This window comes from Cetorhinus maximus, chromosome 35 (genome assembly GCF_964194155.1).
Source record: "Cetorhinus maximus chromosome 35, sCetMax3.hap1.1, whole genome shotgun sequence".
NCBI classification, from domain to species: domain Eukaryota; kingdom Metazoa; phylum Chordata; class Chondrichthyes; order Lamniformes; family Cetorhinidae; genus Cetorhinus; species Cetorhinus maximus.
In genome coordinates this window covers 4035769-4059522 of record NC_135913.1, presented here as the reverse complement: position 1 = coordinate 4059522, position 23754 = coordinate 4035769, and the positions used below count along the sequence as shown (strand labels likewise).

The window sequence follows — 23754 nt, the reverse complement described above, 5'->3', positions numbered from 1 at the left end:
CATGTCTCTGATACTTCCACGCAAGATTTGAAGTAAACTCTTACTACAATTCAAGAGCAAGTGCTCCCCTGAAGCAACATTTATCATTTCCTGTTGTGAATCGCATTCGCTACTGCCCACGTTGTACCAAGGTCCGTCCGGCGTAGCTGGACAAGCAATGATACTTGCCGAACTTGTTGTCTTCATCGCCACGCCCTCGAGTGCTGATATTATAATTAACATTCTGTGAACCTAAGCTGATAACTGTCCCATTCGTCATGGGTCCGTTGTTGAGGTTAGTCTTGTGGTTTAAAAAAATCAATTATTAAAACGCTTCAATTGTGACGAGTGTTTCCAGCGCCCCTGTCCCCTCAAGCCCACGCCTGCGCAGTATCACTGGTCATGATTACCTCAGACGGTCCCACCCACTTGGGTGCGAACCCAGGTTTCTCGGGCACGATTTTGAAGGAAACTTTCTACCCTAAGCCAAGAAATTCAGCTTGATTGGAATTGGCTTTCCCTACCAAATCCCGTATAACCTGCTGATCCCTGGCTTTCTGCTTAGTCCATGAAGCTGTCGGCACAGCTCTCGTAGAAATTGTTTCATTATCTCCATCATTGTACCCAGTACCTCACTGCCAGTTATGAGGTCTCCCGGCAACCTCATAACTATCCCTGTCATCAAATTGAAAGTGGTTAATTCCGTTTTTCTGTTAGGTGTCACCTGAATTCCCAGAAGAATGCTGGGCAATAAGCCTGCCCAACCTTGCCCTGTGTCTTGGATGGCCTTTGCCAATGCACGTTTCAGGGTCTTATGCATTTGTTCAACAATAACTGAGCTCTGTGGATGGTAAAGAACATGGGACTTCTGTTCAATTCCTAGCCACCTATTTATTTTGTTTAGTACACGCCGCCTGAAATGCGCACCTTGGTCTGAATCCATCTGCAAGTGTATTCACCAGCGTGGGATTACTTCTTCTAACATTATCTGGGCCAGAGTAGTGGTTAAATAAACCAAGGTGGGGAAATCCTACACCCTTCTCGTGAATTGATCAATAAAAAACAAACAGTAGGTTTTCTCTCGGCTCGGCGTGAGTGGCCCTGTAAAATATGTTTGTATCTGTTCCTAGGGAGCCCTCGGTCGGGGCTCGTGTGACGAACGAATTTTTATGGGCCTAGTTGAATTATGTTGGGCACATAAAATGCACCGCTGGCAATATTTAGCTATAGCTCTTGCCATTCCCCGCTATAAAAGCATCTGATTAACTGCCCTATCATGGCTTTCCTTCCATGATGAGAGTTCCCAGAGTATACTCTCATAAGATTCTCTTGGATACACTGTGGTTCTACTGCCTTCCCATCTTTTCGCCACACCCCATCCGTGCTTTCCATTGCATCTTACCCCTTCAAATGTTCTCGCTCCTCATTCTTAGCATCAGGATGTAAATAAGCTACGTTTATCTCCTCCAAGCCCACTGCCACTACCGCCACGAAATACTCTCGGCCAGTAGCTGCGGCCCCTATATCTGCTTTATCGGATGCTTATTGCCGAGATCAAGTGGGCCTGATAGGTACCTGATAGGATTGAACATTTACTACCGCTGCTTCTAGGGAATAGCTTCTAGTATTTCTCTAATTATCGGTTCATGCTGTACCTGACCTCCTCCCGACGTGACATTGCCCATGGGGCTCAAAGTTATCAAATAATCATGCACTACCCCGAAGGCGTACCGTCGGCTCTATAAATATGAACCGTTCTTCCATGTGCGATATGCAGTGCCTCTTTAAGTGCCACTAGCACTGCTACTTGAGCTGATCAATTACCTGCCAGTTTTCCTCTGACCATGATCTGTCCTTCTCCATCCACCACTGCCCTCCCAGTGCAGGGTCGACCATCCACATATCTGCAGGACCCGTCCACAAACAAGGTGAGGTCCACGTCTTCTAACACATTTTCCCTCATTGCCTTTGGATTATCTTCATTAGCTCCCGCGAGCACTCATGCTCAAGTTCAATAACATATCCATTTCCATCTGATAGCTGCTCCTCTGCTGAGTTAGTCCCTAAATCATCAACTCTTACAACCGATTTATATCGTGGGAGTAACGTGATTCCCCATGCCGCTCGCCTGCTGTCTGAAGCCGTTCTTAAATTTTCCGTATTAAATAATTCTAATGTAGTGTATCGTGTGTATAATACCAGGTCCCCAGTCAATACTATCGGCTCAGAGACTCTCACAGCCAATGATGCACAGTCAATTGTGGCTACGCACCGAGGCATCCCGCCAGCTTCATTTGCCTGTTTTGATGAAATATACCCTACAGATCTCATCCGATCCCCGTGCTCTTGGGTCAGCACCGCAATGTTGCATCTTGTCTCATTATGGATATAGAGAGGAAACACCTTACCCATACATGCAACCCTAAGTGTGGCGCTTGGGTGAGCGCCCCTATTAGCGCCTTTAAGCCACTTCTTATTTCTTGCCCCACTCTATACAATCCTGCGATGCTTTCCCTCCTTGTATCAATTCTTGTGCCAACTTTGCAAAATCCTTCATGAAGGCCCTACATTAATTTAACAACCCCATGATTTGACTAACCCCTCGCACAGCTACGGGTCTCGGCTTTCTTTCTGAAGCTTCCTCTCTACTACGGGGAATTTCTCGTTTCCCTTGCGATTTGACATGACCCAAGCAAAGTAACTCCCGTTTTCCCAACTGAGCTTACTTTAAACCAAGCTATGTCTGATAATTCTAGAATGTGCAACAGCTCCGCTATGTTTCCTTTTGCCGTTTCTGAGGCAATGAAAATTTCTTCCACATACTGGAACACTACGCTGCCCTCATCTAGTTCTGCGCGATTCAGTGTATCGCACATCACACGTTCGAAGATGGCTAGGCTATTGTGGAAGCCTGGGTCAAGCGAGTCCAAGTGTATTGCCTTTGACCTAGCGTGAAAGCAAATTTATCCTGGGTTTCTTCATCCAGCAGTATCGCCCAAAACCACTTTGTTATATCTAGGACTCTAAAGATTGAATGGCTCGGCCCACGAAAGTTGAATATGGTGGCAGGGCTTGCAACTATTCAGTATTCCCTAGGTGTTACCTTATATGAAACTGTATAGTCAATTGCTAATCGATATGACATGTCCGTTTTCTGAACGGGCCAAATAGTGGAATTGGTGGAGGATTGGGCGCCCCTCGCTATCCCGTCCTGCTCTAGACTCAGTTTTATGACCCTCACTGCAGCCTGGGGCTCTGATTTAGTGGGATATTGTTTCCTCGAGTGGTGTTCTGGCCCTGGAATATCTGTGGGGCTCAGTTCATTCTTACCACAGTCATGTTTGTGGCATACCCAAACTCTGGCAAATTGCTGACACAGGACACCCCATTCCCCATGTTGTCCCTGTTGATCTAGGTTTGGCTCTGTCACTGCGTCCAAGCTAAATAGAAGAAACGACTTCCGACACTCCTTCAGTGGACCTTGCATAATAATGTTACCATCCTGTGGGCTAATTACTGCCCCTAATCTTTTTAGTATATCAATTCCCATAATGCTCCCTTCATTAGTTTGTCGTACCCAAATCCGGACAGGGACTATTAAACCCCCTATTTCTAAGCGAATGACCAAGATTTGTCTCGCCCCCATATGTACCCCACTTATTCCTGTCACTGAAATGGTAAAACAGGTAGTTTCTATGACCAGATCCATAACTGAAATGGGCGCCCCGATGTATGTTAACAATCTGCACTGCCGGCCCCCAAAGAGTGCATCAACAAGCATTCGTGGGTCCCCTGTCCTTGATATCCTGAGGTCCGGTGATACCTTTACCTGGCTTGCCCAGTCCCGCAATTGCCTCCGGGACTCGTCCACTGTCAAAAGCTTCTGACCAGGGTAAGATGCAGTTGCTCCGGACTGTCTGGGGCCCTGGCCTTCCTGTCCCTCTCCTGGAGACCAACAATCATTCTTGAAGTGATCAGTCTTCCTACAGTTCGTACACCTCAACCTCGTATCTTCCGGCACCTTCCTTCCACTCCTGCATTCCCTGGCTATGTACCCATGCTTTCCACAAATATAACATTATATCCTTTGACTAACTTCTGCCACTGGGGGCACTTTAGGCTCCTAGGCCTGCTATTCCGTGGCCCAGTGCATGATATTCAAATATTTCCCTCCTGCTGAAAGGCTCATCCTGATAACCTTCTGGTGTTTGGGTTCAACATTTTCATGAAAATCTCATCATCCCGCAAGGGATGCGGTTGCCCTGAAATTTGCCCATACGTTTCGCAATTCCGCTCTGCATAGTCCATTACGGACTCACCGTTCTTCTGAACTACGGACGTTATGCACCCCCAGTTCGGCTCTCCCTCCCCCAAGGCTTCCTTAATTGCCTCCGCAAAGTCGCTGTGCAGGGCTGCCGCCTTCTCCCGGACTGGGACGTCCCCAGGTTTCGTCCATTCGCCACTTCTAAGCTGAAGTGACAATCTTACACAGATACCCCATGGGCATTTCACCTTCACTAGTATGCGGGTGTCAAGGGGGTGCATTGCATGGATATGTTGCATTTTCCACAATTTGGGCCAAAAATCTGGTTTGTTATGCCAAGTTTTAAGTACCGGCTGTTCTTTAAGCAAAAACTGCTTCTCCACCGGGCTGAATGGTACGTGCTAAGCATTCTCCTTAAACCTCTCAAACTCCTCATCCTCTCCCGATTCCTCAGTCCCTTTGCCCCTTCGGGTTTTAATTCGCCTTTCCTGACTTTACTTTTCCTAACAGTTATTGCCATAGGGGTCATCGGATTCAATGGTAGGCGAGCAGTTGTTTCGTATGAGGGTGGGACTTTCCCAACTCCATCAATGGTTTCTCCTTCGGAGCTCTCCTCCTCTGGATCAGTCTCACTACAAGTTTCTGCCACTGTTCCCATCGGCTCTGGATCTGAATTTCTCTCTCTCTCTAATCGACTGGAACTTAGTATTTATCCATCTACACAACTGCAGGTACAAGGTGATAAAACCCACTACACGTTTATTTTCTTTATTTTTGTTTCTGATCTGCCCATCACTATTGTTGTACTCGGGTGGTTCCCTGTGGGTTCCACCCCTCTTTCGGCATTGCTGTGATCAGCTTTGACAGCAGTTCCGCTATCTGCCTCGTAATGGAGTCCGCGGTTCCCCAGTCGAGCTCCATAGCACTATTATGTTTCCTTGACGGCACCCTGTTGTTATTCCCTTCAACCTCTGGACTGTAGGTTTGCCCGGACCTAACAACTTAGATACTTGCGGTGTGAGTGTTTTCAGTTAATTTACTGGGGTCTGGCCTCCATGCGCGTCTTCGGCTAAGCTTATTTCAATCCGTATCCCACCAGCAGGCCTCTGCCTCCTATTCTCGGTAGCAGTCTGGCCTTACTGCGCGGCTCCGCCTGCTACCCTGTCGCCCCATATCGCCTGTCCTGAATCCTCCTCCCGATTCTTTTGATACTCGACGTTCTTGGGTAGACTTACTGCACGAACTACGGGCGGTAAAGAAAATAAACTGACCCACCTTGCAGAGCCGTCCCGAGGATACAATCCAAGAATCCTGTCGACCACGCCAAATTGATGTGGTGTCTTTGTCAAACGGACCACAGGAATCTCAGGTACAGGTTGCGATCGAGTGTTCGAGCATTTGCAGGGAGAGCACCATCTGATTGCAGTATGAGCCTGTACTCTGCTAAACTACAATTGTTCAACATATTTATACATTATTGGTCATGCAAAAGAACATTCTTCATGTTCTGATCTCGTGAACATGTAGCTTTACATTAAACAAACATCTCTCGTAAGAAAGTTACAAAGATACAGTCATCATCTCTCCCTATGTTAATGCGGGGCAGAGACTTTCCCTCCTATCCGAGCTAGGATCATCTGTTCTTTACTTATCCGGTATAAAAAGACCCAATCTTGGTTGCTTTTCAACCTAAGGTTCCGGTATGACACATACGGACCCCAATTTATGATGTGATGTTTTCATTCCTCTCTGGCCTTGCTGATGATCACAGCCTCTGAGGCTAGGCAAGGTTCAGATTCCTCCCTTTCCAAACTGACCTTTAAATGTTAACTGTTTATATGCTTGCAGGCATTAGCTGCTTGGAGATTTTACGTAATTCATTCGCTTTCAATAAGTTCTTACTGTATCCCTGTATCCCCCCCCCCCACACCCCCCGACCCGCTCCGGAAATATCCTACCCTTTCCCTGGTTGTTGTCTCCCCATGGAAATACTTATAGAATATCTTGGGATTTTTCCTACTTTTACAAGCCAGAACTTTCTCAAATTCCCTCTTTGTCTTCCTGATTGCTTTCTTAAACTCAACCCTGCGGACTCTGTACTGCACCAATGCGTCCGGTGATTTGATTGCCTTTTACGTGCTAAAAGCCTCTCCCCGCAATCTAAAACATTTTTTCATTTTGCAATTTCTGTATTCCTTTGTCCATAATAAGATTAAATTGTACCATGTTGTGTTTGCTGTCTCTAATTTGCTCCCCGAACACCACTTCAGACACCTGTCCGGCTTCATTCCCCAGAATTAGTTCCTGTACTGCGCCTCGCTCGTTGGAAACTCTACACTTTGGCCTAAAAAGTTTTCCTTTACACATTTCAAGGAATCCATTCCATCCAGGCCCTTAACACTATGTCGCTCCAAATTAATGTTGGGAATATTGAAACCACCGAATGTGATTACCCAAATGTCATTAGTTTTACACACACCCGCAATTGTGCACACATTTGCTTCTGAATTTCACGCTGAATATCTGGGGGTCTATGATAAACACCTACAAATGTGGCTGCCACTTATTTACTCATAAGCTCTACACACAAAGCTCCATTCCATGCCAACTCGAAGACATCATCTCTCCTAACCGCAGTAACTGATTCCTTCACTAACAATGTAATGCCTCCTCCTCCTTGGCCCCATCCTCTGTCTCGCCGGAAGATTCTATATCCCGCTATGCTGAGCTGCCAATCGGTCCTCTCCCTCAACGTCTTCTAAGTGATGTTTGAGATATCACAATTTCAAGTGTAAATCCTCACCCTTAAATTATCCTTTTTATCTATCATACTCCTAGCATTTAAGTGGAGGCCATCCAGCCGTTCATTACTCGCCTGAAAATTAAAGCAGCTGTACTCCCATTGATTTGATTGTTTCTCTGTGTTATGATTTTTCCTAACTAAGTGAACCTCCCGCTGCAGAATTAGTTTACATACCCCAAACACCACTAGTAAATCCGCCCGCAAGGATGTTTGTCATGGTCTTGTTCAGATATTGGCCGTTTCGCTTGCACAGGGCCCATCTATTCCAGAACCAGTCCCACTGATCCAGGAATCAAAGACCCTTCCTCCTGCACGAGCCTTAAGCCACGTATTCAACTGCTCTATTCGCCTATCTATTTGCTCGCTAGCACGTGACACTGGGAGTGATCCAGAGATAACAACGGGAAAGGCCCTGCTTTTCAATCTACTGCATAACTCATTGAATTCTTGCTGTAAAGCCTCATCTCTCTTTCTAGCTATGTCATTGGTATGAACTTGTACCATGACCTTTGCCTTATCACCCTCCCCTTCAAGATGCCCTGCAGCCATTCAGTGACATCCCGGAGCATGGCACCAGGCAGGTAACCTGGTGTCACGGTGATGGCCACAGTAGCGCCTATCTGTTGCACTTCCTATAGAAGCCCCTATTACTTTTCCTCGTTCTCTCTTCCTCCCCTCCTGTACCGACAGCCTGTTTGTGGTTCCAGAAGCTTGGCTTTGTCTGCACTCCCTGAAGGACCCACCGCTCTCCTCAGCCTCAAAAGTGGAATACCGATTAGCGAGCGGGACACCAGATGGCTCCTTTATTACCTGTCTGCTTCTCTTGGACTGCCTGTTGGTCATCCATTCCCTTCCTTCCTCAAGTCCCTTGAGATACGACAATCTATAAAAGGTGCTATCGACGATTCTCTCAGAATTACGGATGTTACACAGTGTCCTGAGCCGCCGTTCCAGCACTGAAACCCGAACTTCCAGGAGCTGCAGACGGACACACGTCCTGCATACATGCCGGTCCCCGGCACTGGAAATGTTCCCGGTTCCACAAACGGATCACAAGGAGCACACCACGGCTTTCAGCTTACCTACAATGACTTATCCCTTTAATTTACAATGTTTAAATAAAATACCCATCTGGGTGTAGAAAGTTCTCCACACCTTAATCCTAAAGGGTCTACCCCTGTGACCCCTGGTTCTGGACTCCAAACGATCACAAACATCCTTCCTGCATCTACCCTGTTTAGCCCTGTTTGAATTTTATAGTTTTCTACATGAGCTATCTAAGCACGCCATCAAAATCAAGAAATAATACTGTCACGGATATTACTAATCAGAAACGTATGTGCTGCCCCACTTATCCTTGCGTGTGTATCGCATGTATTCCTCTCACTACCATTGAAGAGAATGCTTACAGTTAAAGAGGTCAGAAGCATTACAGTAATGCCCTCAAGCCTCCTCTCATATGTACCTCTGTCCTCTCATTGAATATGCCCCTGTTTGTTCGCTCTGAACTAATATCAGCTTGTTGACCATTATCGAACCGAACAGCTTGGACTATAGAAGGGCTAAAAAAATCGGATGTTTCATGTTATTACCAATGATTGCTTAAGACGGTCCTTTCAGTATTATGTTTATGGAATTAACAAAAACATTCATCTCACAAAAAATATCAGACACGTTAATTGATTTGCACTATGATTCACGTCTGCAATGTGATCGCAGAATATTAAATAAATATTTGAATTATCAATAATATTTTGCAGCTTGTCACAAATGGAGCCATTTCATTTAGTTATTCTGACTTTTTCTCCCACTATGGTGAACCTGTCTCCACTTTTGAATAGACTGCTTTTGTTTGTTTGTTTGTTTTATGTTGTCGTTACATTTCAGTTTATATATCTGAAATTCGGTATCATGGTTTTCTTTCACGTACAATAAAAACAGATATTAAGAAAGAGGCTCATGAACACTTCCTCCATTGCAGATGTTTTGATTTTTCATTCATTCATGTGATGTTCGCCTAGTTTCCCAGACGAAGGTTTACTTCCTATCATAATTTCCCTTCACAAAGTGCTGGTGAGCTGCCTTATGAACTGCTGTAGTCTATGTGCTGCAGGTATACACACATTGTTATTAAAGATGGCGGCTGTTGCTGGTTGTGTGGGTTATTTCCAGGGTTTTGACCAAACAACATTGAAGGAACACAACATGTTTCCAAGCCATGCTAGTCTGTGCCTTGGTGGCGACTTTTCAGTTGGTGATGTTCCAATGTATCTGCTGTCCTTCAATTTCTAGATGGTAGTGGTCGTGGATTTGGAAGGTTCTGTCCAAGGTGGCTTTCTTAGTTTGTGCAGTGAAACTTGTTGATGGTACATGCTGCTTCCTCTGTGCAAAGGTGGTGGTGGGAGTGAATGGAGTGCCAAACAGCTAGTTGTTGTTTTTTTTATATTTGATTGGGTCCCTAGCTTCTTGAGTTTGTCGGAGCTGCACTCATTCGAGCAAGTAGAGAGTAGTCAATCACACTCCTGGCGTTTGCGTTCTGGTAAGCGACAGGCGTTGAGAAGCCAGGCGGTGAGTTTTTCGCCGCAAGATTCCTAGCCTCTTACATGTTACTCTAGCCACAGTATTTATACGGCTATTACAGTTCAGTTTCTGGTCAATGTTAACACCAGGGTTATTATAGTACGAAATTCGGCGACAATAATGCCACTGACTGTCAACCAGTCATGGATGGATTGCCTTGTGTTGGAGTTGGTCATTGCCTGGCACTTGTGTGGCGTGAATGTTACTTGCCACCTATCAGGGCAAACCTTGATATTGTACAACCCTTGCTGCATTTGGATGTGGAACCTCAAATGCTGCTGGGTATTCTGCTATCACCAGCGAACTTCCCAACATCTGACCTTATGAAGGAAGAATGTAAATAGGAGCTACGTTACGAATTTACAATGTTTGAATGCCCGAAGACGCAATAAGCATTGGACCAATTGGACAGATAGTGGTTTAAAGTCACTGATGCAAATATATTTGCCTATTCAAACAGGATATGGAGCAGTGCATTTAAATTGAAGTATGCAGCGCTAATAAATGGTTTCTAAATATAGACTAACTACGCTGAGATTTCCGACGTTCCTACGTATAAACGACATATTTTAAAATCACTTCTGGTTTTCGAATTATTTGATTTGATTTATTTTATTTGTTTATTTGTTTTATTTACATGACAATTAATAAAATGTTTTCGAAATTATAAATAGCTTATATTATTTTATATTTGGAAACGGGCGAAGGAGATGTCATTTCCATATATGGCGTTAATACGAAGACAAAAATGCTTCAGGAACGAAACAGCGCCGCTTGGAAACAAAGGCTGGAAATTGCAGTTGAGCATTTAAGTTGATTTTCTTCACATGAATAAATAGTACAAAATGAATTGCATTTGAAGTCGAGAAAAATAGCCTGCGATTCTCTCTCCAAGTTTAACCGTCACTACATCGGCGACCCGACGTTTGCAATATTCGGAGTGTAATGTTATATATGCCCTCGTTGCCTCTTTCCTTGGCCGCGTGCGTTCATGCGTCAAGAAATCTTCCTTGTGCTGACTTGGATTATTTACTCTTCATTGTTAAAGGCTCCATGGCAATTACATTTCGATTACAATTATCTTTTCATTGATCATGTTAACTCTTCGGCCTTGGCACTTGAGTTGTAGAGTGGAATAAGGCAGTTCGTGTTTCAATTTCATTTAATATCAGATTTCTTTACCTTATTTATTTTCTGCTCGGGTAAACAGGCAGACGTCATGAATGTACCTAATTCTACAATGTCACCTGGAAATTGCATTCAATTACCTGCTGCAAATATTTGGGAAGCTTTATCAGCGCTTTTGCAAGCGTTTCACTCGAATTTAAGCTGCCAATTTTAAACTTCATGTCGCCTTCAGCATTACATGATTCGGCAACACACTCGCTTATTACTCAAAACGATAATTAGTGAATTCACCCTACTCATCTGCAAAGATATATACGCATCAACAGTTTACTTATACATTCTGCGTCCTATCCGCAATAATGCACCCCAGTTCATCCGCTGCTAGCTCTTCTGTTCAAAACAGCATTTCCTTTACTCCAGATTCCAAACAAATATCTCCCAGCCACGCGCTGTATAGTGTTTGTATTGTTACACGTTTGTACTTTCTGCTTATTTAAATTAGACTAAATGTTTTCCAATTATTGCTCCGTTCCTAACAACTCTACGAAAATGATACAGCTTGGTATGTTCTTCACTACATCGAGAGGCGCCACCAGCCAAGTCAGTGCGTTAAATTATTTCAAATATCAATGTTCAGGGCGCCCTCGTTGGTGAATTGTAATTTACTTTGTCCTCCGTTTACTTTCGCAGAATGTTCAAATGCTAAAATCTTACAAAAGCTGGCGGGCTACACGGATGCTCAACTTCACAGAATTACTTTTTGGTACCGTCATGAATTAGAACAGTCAATTGAAGAATTCGTTGAGGAATTTAGTCAGTCGCTCGCACGTGCAAAGATTTTGACTGAAGAAGAACATAAGGTAAGCAACGTTTTGATGCACCTTCATTAAGTGTTAATTGATCCATAGGGGGGACTGCTTAGAGAGAATATATCCGGTAGAACCTTAAGCTCTAATAAGCTCTATACGGTGGTTTTCGAAGCTCTACTAGATGACATGCATACGTCCAAGCATGAACGCACATTTCAGATAGCAGAGAAATCCCCAAGACATCTTGGAGTGAAAAGCTGTGGACGGAAAAAATTGCGAAGTTTGCAGCATTCACCAACATCATAGCAGAAGTGAGATACCTGGGAGTAGATGAAAAGGAGTAAAAGCTACAGACTTCTAATATAACGTGATGAAATGAACAGCAGGAAACACAGCAAAATATTGAAATCAATATACGATCAACCCCTTGAAATTCCAGTCTTTCTCTTACAAACAATCAAACGGTTTTCTTAATGCACAAAATGTTACAAACACTGCAAAGTTGCATCGGTTTATTAATGATGTCCTCTGATAATATGCGCTTCAGAACTTTAATTACTCCTTCGATTCTGTGTCAGACTTTTCACACCACAGGCCATCACCAAATTCACTAAAATTTGATTCCTCATTTTCAACTTGTACAAATTGACCTTCCTGTATTGCCTTACGATCTTACCAAATTGTCAGTCTTATAATTCGGCGGCAATAAGTTATTTTGATAGAATCATCTTGGTGCAATCACACATTTTCCTAATTCTTAACAGAGCTCATAAGGTGTAATGGCTACCTCTCGAATGTAATTGATCCTTTAGGACGACTGTTTATCTTGAATATATTCTCTGTAACCTAAATAAGCAAATTGCCCAAACCTGTATAGAATTAGTGACATGAAATTTCTGCTCATTGCAAAACATATCATCTTTGTGATGGCTTTTTGCAGCAATCAGTGAATTAATTTCACTGGAATTGTCAACAAATGAATTAAATAAAAAAACAAATGAACAGAGCACCGCGTGCTAAGGCACAAATATGATAGTTTCGAGGTTGTGCTACTGTCAGCTGTTTTAAGAATAAATTTTATAGGGTTTGATTTGGAATTGTTAAGTTAATATTACACAGTGTTTGGATATGTTTGCATTTAGATAATTAAGGGACCGTTGCTGGAATTTGAAAAAAAAATGATTGTTTAAACACAGCTTTAGGAAAACAAATTTCCAACGGATAATTGGGCCACACAGTTGCCACACAGGTGCCAACCAATAAAATTTCCTGGGGAGAGGCGCTCAGTGACATTACAATCCATTGTATCCAGCAACATTAACATATTTAGGGCCGCATTAAAATAACATGCAATTTATCACTGCCAAACCTCTTGCAGTTAAGCCAATTCCGTTTTTCGCATTTAGGAAATGGTTTGGTTGACTCCAGATTCTGCAGGATATAGTGCATAATTTCGAGGAAAGACACAAAATATATTTTATGAATTATATAAGGCACAATTGGTAACGCATGAATCATGTGCCAACAATATAATAGCTGTGAGATTCCATGAGGCAGCTCAAACAAGTAACATCTACAAACTTCGCCAAGTGTAAAAATAAACTGCAGAAAGAAAATTAACTGTCGATTTTAACATACGTTCAAGGCCTAGTACTGTTTCTATATTCTGTCAGAAAATCATGTCTTTACAATAAAACACAGACTGGCATACACATTGCCAGATGTTTTTTTTATAAAGACGGCCTCAAAAAATGTTCCTTTCACCTGAGTGAAGTTGGCTTCCACGCGATATAAGTTTGGATGTATGTAACCTTACTTTCTGAAGAAAAAAACGTTATGAATTTTAGAAAGCATTACTCATAATTCATGCATTATTTTGTTCGAAGCATCTTCTTCACAATTGCATACCGATAGTCACAAACGCCTCCCCAAACCCATTTCATTCGGCAATTAACCCCCTGAATTTCACTTACACTTGCTTGAATGTCATATATATCATCTCCTGTGATATCACTTTCTTGATAATTTGCTATTGCGCTTCATGATTAACGACGTTCTTCGCTATCACGGTAGCCTCTTTCAGATTTGGTTTAGTCAAATATCTTTGCATCTCTCATATTTTAGACTTTGGAGATGTTCTTGTCACTAGCATGAATAGCCTTGTGTCCAACCATTAAACACCAACTCCGGGTAATAATAAAGAACATGCTACCTATATTCAGAAGGTTTGTCAGAATTTCGGCGGACAGAAATTAGTCCTGGTTTAGAGTTGTTGGTCTTATATCAGAACAAAGCGTGTGAAATATTAAACATCATCAAACATATGAAAAGATAAGGAATAGTGTCGGAGGAGGGGTAGAAAAGTTGGTACGGTCGGTGGCCTATATTCGACTCGATGACAGGTGAGACTAAGCAGTCAAATTTCACATGATTAACGTTAAAACACGATATTAATGGGAAGAAATGAATAGAATACTCAGTCTTTTGGAGCTATGAAAAATCAATGTGCAGAAAACACCTGTGGAAGCTGGTTGTAGTCTTTAGTAGAACATAAAAATGGCAAAGACTGGTCCGGCCGAATGGTCTGTTTCCGTGCCATTTATTCTATGTAACCTTGTATCAGGTGTTATTTCCAATATCAATTAGCATTATTTTTCTTGGGTTAATGGGACAGTTTCTGGGGAAGGTGGGATTTGTACTAGCGTGATGATGTACGTCTGAACCAGTGTGGGATTAAAAACATTGCGAGGGAGTTTGCGAGTGCCGTTGCGAGGAGCATAAAATAATTCGGCAGGGAGAGGGGACACATAATGTTAGCAGATTAAGGACACATCGTGTACGTTAAAATAATCAACTCTGAGGCACTACAGTTGCATGAAGTTCCGGGGAGTAAGGCAGGGTGTAAAAGAAGCTGAGGCGTTGCATTTTTAGTTAAGGAGTTAGTTACTGAAGTAAGGAAAGATGATATCTTGGAGGGGGAATCGAATGAAGCTTTGTGAGTAGAGTTTAGGAATAAAAAAGGGCCAGCCACATTTTAAGGTGTTTATTATATACGCCCAGATATTCAGCGGGAAAATGAGGAGCAAATATGTGAACAACTTGTGTAGCTGTTTAAAAACAAAAACAATAGGGCAAATATATTAGGTGACTTCAACTTTCCCCACATTAATTGGGATATAAGTAGTTTTAAGGGCCTTGATGGAGTGGATTTCTTCAAATATGCACAGCAGAACTATTAAATATCCACATTTAAATGGTCCAAAAAGGGGCAACGTAGTGCTGGGCCTATTTCTGCTGAATGTGGGGGAGCATATTACTGATAGCGACCACAATACGGTAGATGTTAAAATAGTAATAGCCAAAGAAATAGACAAGTTGCAAAAGCATGTTTTATATTGGGGGTGACTTTTGTAAAATAAGTCAGTATCTGGGAAAGGTAGACTGCGAAATGTTTCTTGTGGGTACATGTACAGAAGGGCCGTTGGTGGCGTTCAAAAAAGGAAATGGGAAGGGTACAGTGTCAATATGTTCCCGCTAAGGTTATAGAAATGAGTAACAAGCCCAGGGAACCATGCATGTCCAGAGCTATTCAGGATATGATGAGAAGGAAAAGAGACACTGTTGGCAGGTACAAAGGGAGTAAATCAGTGCAGGCTTTATCGGACTACAGAAAGGGCAGTGTGGAGCTTAAGAAAGCAATTCGTGAAGCAAATAAGGGATATGAGAAAGCTCTGGCTGTTATAAAGTAGGGAAAATCTCAAGTTATTGGATAAGTATATGAATGGGAAGAGGATAAACAGGGGAAGAACAAGGCCCATTAGGGACCAAGGGGGCAATCAATGGCATGAGCTGGATGAGATTGGTAGAGTGTTGAAAGAATACTTCACATCCATCATCACAGAAGAGAATGAGGATGAAGGTATGGGATTCTGGGAGAGAGACTGCGAGGTTCTTGAGAAAATTAATATATGGGCTCACAAGTTATTGGATGTGCTCTTAGGCTTAAAAGCGGACAAATCTCATGGTCCGGGTGCTTTGTGTCCCTCACTGCTCAGGAAGGCAAGGGGGGAGATCGCAGGTGCTTTTATGTACATTTGTAACTCCTCCTTGGCCATTGGGGTTCTTCCAGGGGACTGGAGAACAGCTAAAGTTGTTGCATTTTTTAAGGAGGTTTGTAGAGATAAGCCAGGGAACTACAGACCAGTGATTCTCACATCAGTGGAGGGAAACAATTGGAGATAATTTTGAAGGAGAGGATCCATCTCTACTTGGGGAGGCAAGGTTTTATCAGGGAGAGTCAACATGGCTTTGTCAGAGGGAGCTCATGCCAGCACACTTGATTGAATTTGTTGACGAGGTGACCAGGTGTGTAGATGAGGGTAGTGCAGTTGACGTAGTTTATATGGATTTCATCAAAGCCTTTGACAATTTCGCACATGGGAGACTTATAAAGAAGGCAAATACATATGTGATAAACGGCCATTTGAAAAGGTGGATTCAAAATGAGCTTAATTGTAGGAGACAGAGAGTGATGACACTAGGCTGCTTTATTGTCTGGAAACCCGTCTCCAGTGACTTGGCACAGGGAGTTGTGCTGGGTCCCCTATTATTCGTCATTTGTATGAACAACTTAGTGACAATGTGGGGGGCAGGATTAGTAATTTTCGGATGACACAAAGATTGGCCGGCTGGTTGCCAGTGAGGTTGACTGTCTTGGGCGACAGGAATATATAGACGGGACGATCAAATGGGCAGACAAGTGCCAGATGCAATTTAACCCTGAAAAGTGTGAGGTGATACCATTTCCAAGGATTAAATTGACAAAGAACTATTCAAACAACAGCATGACAATAAGAAGTTTACGGAAAAAATGGACCTTTGCGTACGTTTCCATAGATCTCTGAACAAAGAGGGGCATGCTTTTGGGGTGGCAAAAAAGCCATTTAGGACACTTGCCTTTGTTAATCAATGCATAGATCACAAAATTAGGGAGGGCATGTTGGAGCTTTACCGAATCTTGATAAGGCCTAAGCTGGAGTGCTGTGTGCATTTCTGGTCGCCACATTATTGGAAGGATGTGATTGCTCTTGAGGGGGTGCAGAAGGGATTCACCACGTTGTTGCCTGGGATTAAACGAATACGTTATGAAGTGAAGTTGGATCGGCTTGGGTTGTTTTCCTTGGAGCGCAGAAGACTGAGGGGCGTACTGATCGACGTGTAAAAGGTTATGAGAGGCATGGGCAGGGTTAAATAGGGAGCAGCTGTTCCCCTTAGTTGAATGGTCATCCCGCGGGGTCACACGTTCAACGTGAGGGGCAGGAGCTTTACTGGGTATGTGAGGAAAAACTTGTTTTACTCAGAAGGTTGTGCGGATCTGGAATGTGCTGTCTGGGAGGGTGGTGGACGCCGGTTCCTCACATCCTTTAAAATTTACCTGGGTTAGCAATGGCTCCTCATAACATTCAAGGCTATGGGCCAAGTGGTCGTAACTGGTAGTAGGTGCGTAGTTCTGGTTTTTCACAAGTGTCGCTGCCGACTCAATACCTCTTTTACACTCTGCGATTCTCTGATTGTTTTGGTTCTGCGAGAAGCTGTTAATCGTATTTTTGTCAGAAGTTTGAAAGCAAGGGAAGGATACCTCAGGGACTTGTAATGTGTTCAATAAGACTTAATGTATAACTTTGCAGTAAATTGGCATTTCGTAAGAGTGGTTGGATATTCATAGATTTTCAGTTGAGAATTGCTGCAATAACAGCCAGACTGTTGAAAATTGAAGCTTTGCATTCTTTGGGGCAAACATGACAATGACAAATTTACAATGTCAAAATAACTTATAATCAAAGTGAACAGGGGGCGCCTGCAAGTGGACTCTGTTTCGTTGATCCGTTGCCATTGGAAAGGTACAAGGTAACTAGTCGCCCTCCCCAGTGCTCCCAACCCGCACAATTATGTTTGATTCAGGAAACAAATTGTGCAATAACCGGACATATTTATTTTTTCTACAGATGACAGGATCCCGTGTATGAACAAATGGCATTCGATAAATTATAAGTGAAATGCATTGCATGCCTGTTTGATAATCTGAAATGGTTGTCAGTGTAATTCTTGGCAGCCCCTAGATTTTTCAGTTTCTGCTGACCGATGGCTGAATGATATCTTCAATTAATTATAATGTGCTGGAGTTTTGCATTCATGGGCGTGTAGACATGACCAATGCTATTAATCTTTGCAACACGTGACAGAGTTATTCGGATATCTTTCATTTAGATTGAAAATTGTTTATTAACGTCGGAAATATGAGTCTTAAATCCAAAAATAATAATTTCCTGGATCGAAGGTGGAAGGCAGTTGCAGAAAATTGGGACATTATATTTAAGCAGATCAGGGCAGTCAAATAATAGCTGGAATTTAGAGAACACGTCTATAGATTACAAGAAACAAAACATAAATTACATTAATACACAGAAAGTCGACAGGGGAAAAATTATGCCAACATACTTATAGGGATGTAGACGTTACAGAATAAGGGAAAGTAAATCATAGCCCATTAAAGGCACATACTATGTGAATTAATAACAGGGAATAAGGCAATTGCAGAAGCATAAAACCCATCCGGCATATCTGTTTTCATGTAAGTTGACCGGAAAAAAGTCAAAAACCAATAAGAAGCCATGGATCGATAAGGACAAACATGGAACAAATCGCTAAAAGAAAATAAATATTGCTGGACCCATTAAAGTTATTGAAAGCTGATGAAGTCAATGAACATGACGACGCATATCGTTGATTTTTGAAATAGGTTGGTGTGGGGATGATAGGTGCAAATTGTGTTGGCAATGGAACGCTTTCTGCATTCCAGGATGCTTCCCAAGTTTTGGAAGGTGACAAACAAAATCTTAATAAATATGCAAATGAGGAAAAGAGAAAACATGAACTCTAAGCCTATTAGCGTGATATCATTGGTGGGCAAACTGTTAGAATATATCAATAAGGAAGTATTTAAGAATAGCAGAGAAGATAATAGCATGCTATTCAGTGTCAAAAACGACTTTCCAAAGGAAATTGCGTTTGAAAAATGTAGCTTTCAGAATGCAAAAAGTAGGATGGATAAACAGGAACAAATGAAATGAATTTCAATATTTTTGAAATGCAGTCAGAGTGTTTGTCTAAATAAGAGGGTATCGCAAAAAATGTGATTCAAGGCTTTGGGGTTAAGTTTCATGTTGTTTGAAAATCGCTTCATGGGAAAAAAAATAAGAATAGACCGGGCATTATCTGCTTTCCATCGCTTAAAAATTCGGTAGCAAAATGATGAACATTTGGGCGTTCGCTAGTCAGAAACGGTTTTAACATCTAAATGAAGGCATTGATTGTAATATATACAGGTTTTTTTGGCGAAATCGGGAAAGTGAATTGGGAGGAATAAGCAACGAAGTAGCAGGGATAAACACAGAAGAGCTGGCGGAAAAAAGGCATAAAATCGGCAGTGAATTACACTGGGAGTCCTCAACTTGGCTCCGAACCCCATGAAGACAAATGTGTTCAGGTTAATCCTGGACATCGAAACCTCCCGCTGATTATCACGTGCCACCCTCACACAGCTATGAATCAGTGCTCCGACATGTTGAACATAACTTGGGGGTAGCACTGTGGGTGGCAAGGGCGTCGAATGTAGTTTGGGTGGGGTTCATCAATGCCCATCACCAAGAATGGCTCGGCAGCACAATTAGTAACCCAGCTGGTCAATCTGAAAGTACATCATTGCTAGACTGGGCGTGTGACAGGTGGTGAGGGAACAAACAAGAGCGAAAAACAACATACTTGACATCAGCTTCAACAACCTACCTGTCGCAGGCGCCTCTGTCGTTGACAATATCAGTAGGTGTGAGGGCCTCACAGTCGTTGTGCAAAGCAAGCCCGGGTTTAACATTGAGGGCACCGTCCATTGTGTTGTACGACATGACAAACGTTCTAAATGTGGTAGATTTTAGTCAGTCCTAGCAAATCAAGGCTGGACATCCATGTGGCGCTGTAGCCATCAGCAGCAGTAGAATTGTAAACGAACACAACGTTCCAGCTCAGTGCCCGTCATAATCCCATCTTTACCATGAAGCCAGCGGGTTTAATGAAGAGTCAAGCAGGTCGTGCAGGGGGCAGCACGAGGCATGCCTAAAAATGAGGAGTCAAACTGGTGAAGCTATAAAACAGGACTACTTGTGATCCAAACAGAATATGCCGCAAGTGATAGACGGATCTAAGCGACCACACAAACAAGGGATCAGATATATGCTGTGTTGTCCTGCCACGTCTGCTCGTGAATGGTGGTGCCGAAATCAAAAGTCACTGGACTCGGAGGCTTCACAAATATCCCCGTCCTCAATGACGGAGGAGCCCAGAACATCAGCGCAAACAATAAGGCTGAAGAGCCTGCTACAAAAATCAGCCAGATGTTCCTAGAGGATGATCCATCCGGGATTCCACCGGATGTCCCCAGCATCACAAATTCTAGTCTTCAGACAATTCGATGAACTCCACGTGATACCAAGAAGTGGCTGAAGACACTGGATAATGTCAAGACTTCTGTCCCTGACAATAACCTGGAAATAGATCTGTAGACTTGTTCACCAGAATTTGCCGCACACCGAGACGAGGTGTTACAGTCCAGGTAAAGTTGTGGCATCTTCCCGGCTATGTGGAATATTGCCCAGGTATTTTCTGTACACAAAAAGTAGGGCAAATCCAAACCGGTGAATTACCGCCCCGTCAGTCTACTCCCCATCATCAGTAAAGTTTTGAATGGTGTTATCAAGACTGCTTTCAAGTAGCAAATGCTTAGCAATAACCTGATCACTGAAGCCCAGTTTAAGTTCTGCATGGGCCACTCTGCTCCAGATCTCATTACAGCATTGGTTTAAACATGAAAAAAAAAGATGAACTCCCAAGGTGAAGTGAACGTCACTGTCCTTGACCACAAGGCAGCATTTGACAGAGTTCGGCATCAGGGAGCCCTAGCAAGACTGGAGTCAATGGGAATCAGGGGGTTCACCCTCCTCTGCTGGGAGTCATGTTTAGAACAATGTTATGTGGTTGTGTTTGTTGGAGGTCAGTCATCTCAGCTCCAGTAAAGCACTGCAGGTGTCCCTGAGACATCATGTTCCTCAGCCCAACCATCTTCAGCTGCTTCATCAATGACCTTATATCCATCATTAACTCAGAAGTAGGTACTTTCACTGATGATTGCATAATGGAAAGCACCATTCGTGACACTTTGATACAGAAACAGTGAATTTCCAAATGCAGAAAATCCTAACAATAGCCAGGCTTGTGATGACAAGTGGCAAGCAACATTCACGCAACAGAAGTGTCAGGCAACGACCATCTCTCGCAATAGAAATTCCAACCATCTGTCATTGATAATCAATGGCATTAGTACTACTGAGTTCCACACTATCAACATCGTGTGGGTTACCATTGATCAGAAACGGAACTGCATTATCCATATAAATTCTATGGCTACAAGAGGAGCTCCAGTGGCCAGGAATCGTGCGACGAGTAAAGCTGGCTGGTCCCCTCACGTCCACCCACTGACTCCTTAAATCCTGTCCACCATCCACAAGGCACAAGTCAGGATTGTGATGGAATACTCCCCACTTGCGTTGATGCGTGCAGCTCCCACAACAATCACAAACCATGACCCCATTCAGGAGAAATCCTCCCGCTTGATTAAGACCACATCCGCAAACATTCACTCCCTTCACCACCAACGCACAGTAGTAACAGTGTGTACAATCTAAATGATGAACTGCAGGAATTCTATAAGGCACCGCCTAACGCACCTTCCATGCCCACAACCAATACCATCAAGAAGGACAAGATAGATGGAAATAACTCCTCCTAAAAACTCCCCTTCACGTCACAAACCATCCTGACTTGAAAATATATCGCCGTTCCTACACTGCCGCTGCGTCAAAATCATGGAACACCTTTCCTATCAACACTGTGGGTGTACCCACGCCACATCAATTGCAACGGTTCAAGAAGGCAACTCACTACCACATTTCCAAATGCAACTAGGGATGATCCATAAATGCTGGCCCAGCCAGCGAAGTCCACATCCCACGGATCAATTATTAAAATAGTGAGATAAAGAAAGAGGAATGTTAAAGAACGTGAATTATATAACACAATGTGGTAAAAAGTGAAAATAAAAGCTTTGCAATTAATAATTTACTACTCCCTGCAGTATTCTTCATGCCAAAGCCTGTAGCGATCAGATTACACTTGCAAACCTCTTTTCATGCAGTTGTTGTTTCCCTTTACTCGCTTGGGTGGCTGTTACAATGAATGTAAAGTGAAAAGCTTCAATAGTATGCATTCTTTTCAGCCATACTCAAAAATATTCCTACCAAACGACTATGTGTAACAGTTACATGCCTATATAATTCATTTGGGTTTACGTTTATGTGACCTGGCACTCTATTTGTTTGTTTTATTTGTATTTTTTTTAATAGTTGCTTCTGACGGTTCTAATTTGAGCATGGCGCTCAATTCTGTTATCAACTTGACATCGGTCATACGTATCGGTATTTTCTGATTCAAGTTATCGCTAGAAGCATGGATTTCCACATGACCTTCTGCCCCCTCAAACCACCACTCCAATCACAGCACTCAGTGCATTCACATTCATGCACAGCAACCCTAATTTAGAATTTACCACTTTCTCTTTTTATTATTACTGCGCCTATTGAATTAAAGTTTCATTTTCATTATCATGTGCCTCTCGCAATTTTTTGTGCACTTGTTATTCCTCTCTAACGTTACCCGATGTTTTCCATGAAGCTGCCAAGTTATTTGGAAGTTCCCTCAAATTATTGTTGATATCTTTTATTATGCGTAGACAGAAAATATGAAGGCTGCATTTAAATATATACATTTTAATTAGATTACATACACGTGGAATATTGTACAGCCAGGATTGGATGTTCAGGAAAAAGTTGAGGCCCTTAAACTATACTTTTATGGATGTTTGATCATGTATGCTAAGTGATGAAAAATGAAGGTTGGCAAGGCGCAATTGATAATCTGAAATCCCGTTGGATAGAAGAACATTAGTTCTTAAGGGTGGGCATTGCAGCACGAGAAATGAAAATGAACTAAACACTAATAAAAATATAAAAGACGAATTTCTATCCATAGAATAGAAATAGTAATGATACTGCACAGGTATAGTCAACTTAGCTCATCGTACCTGCGCCGACCGAAATATAGGCATCCAGTCTAATCCCAGATTTGGACCCAGCTCTGCAATTTACGGCATTTGAGGCCCATATCCACTCGTTAAATGCGTTGGGGACTTTTGCTTCTGTTGTCCTTTCAGGTAGTGAGTTCCAGGCCACCACAATCCTCTGATTGAAAAGAAAAACCCCAATCTTCCCTCCAATATTTCTACAAATCATTTGAAATCTATACCCCCTCCTTGGTCATCTGTGTGCTAAAGTAAAGACACCCTTCCCGTCCACCCTTTCTTGGCTGGCCACCATTTTATATGTCTCAATGCAATCTCCCTTCAGCCTCCTCTCTTCCAAGGACCATCTCGTTCCTCCCTGCTCGAGCAAAGCTAACACTTTTAACAAACATGTCAAGGCTGGCATAAAGTATCCTCATGTGGCTCAGTGACAGATTTTCCTAAATAATGAGCTCCCCTTTAGTACACTTAATAAAACCTATGACGGAAATAAAAGGTCTAGCTTGTTCTTTGTTGTTGTTGATTGTAAGTTCTTCTCATTTTCGCAATAGATGTGCTTGGTGCTGACTCTGAGGATTCCTATTATTCATCGTGATGAAGAACATAAGAACGACAAAGCACATTTTCCTATTATTGTTTGAATTTGTTGACTAATTGTGGGATGCAAACTACTTTTATTACAGAGAATCACAAGCTTAGCTGAAAGCCATTCACATTACGAAGCTTCCAAAATCAGTTTTGATATTCTACTGGAAAAGAACGCTACAGACGAAAGAGCCATGTGGAGCATACTGTTTAAACTGCAGAAATACAAACCCAAACTGAAAAATACCTTGCTGGAGATAGAGAGGACAGGTAATTTGACAGATTATTATTTTTTTTCACACGAAAGTTGGTTGGGTATAACTTTCATTGGCCATTCGGTGTCAGGAATTAGGGAGAAAGC

The 23754-nt window shown here is 42.6% G+C and overlaps 1 protein-coding gene across 1 annotated transcript in view; it reads left to right on the top strand.

Moving 5' to 3' along the window:
• The window catches only part of LOC144671995 (uncharacterized), a 63136-nt gene that overhangs the window by 23999 nt on the left and 15383 nt on the right, over nt 1-23754 (top strand). Inside the window, exons 4-5 of the mRNA XM_078533930.1 lie at nt 11445-11614; nt 23492-23663. Coding sequence (XP_078390056.1) covers nt 11445-11614; nt 23492-23663 — 342 coding nt within the window. The remainder of the gene's footprint in view (nt 1-11444; nt 11615-23491; nt 23664-23754) is intronic.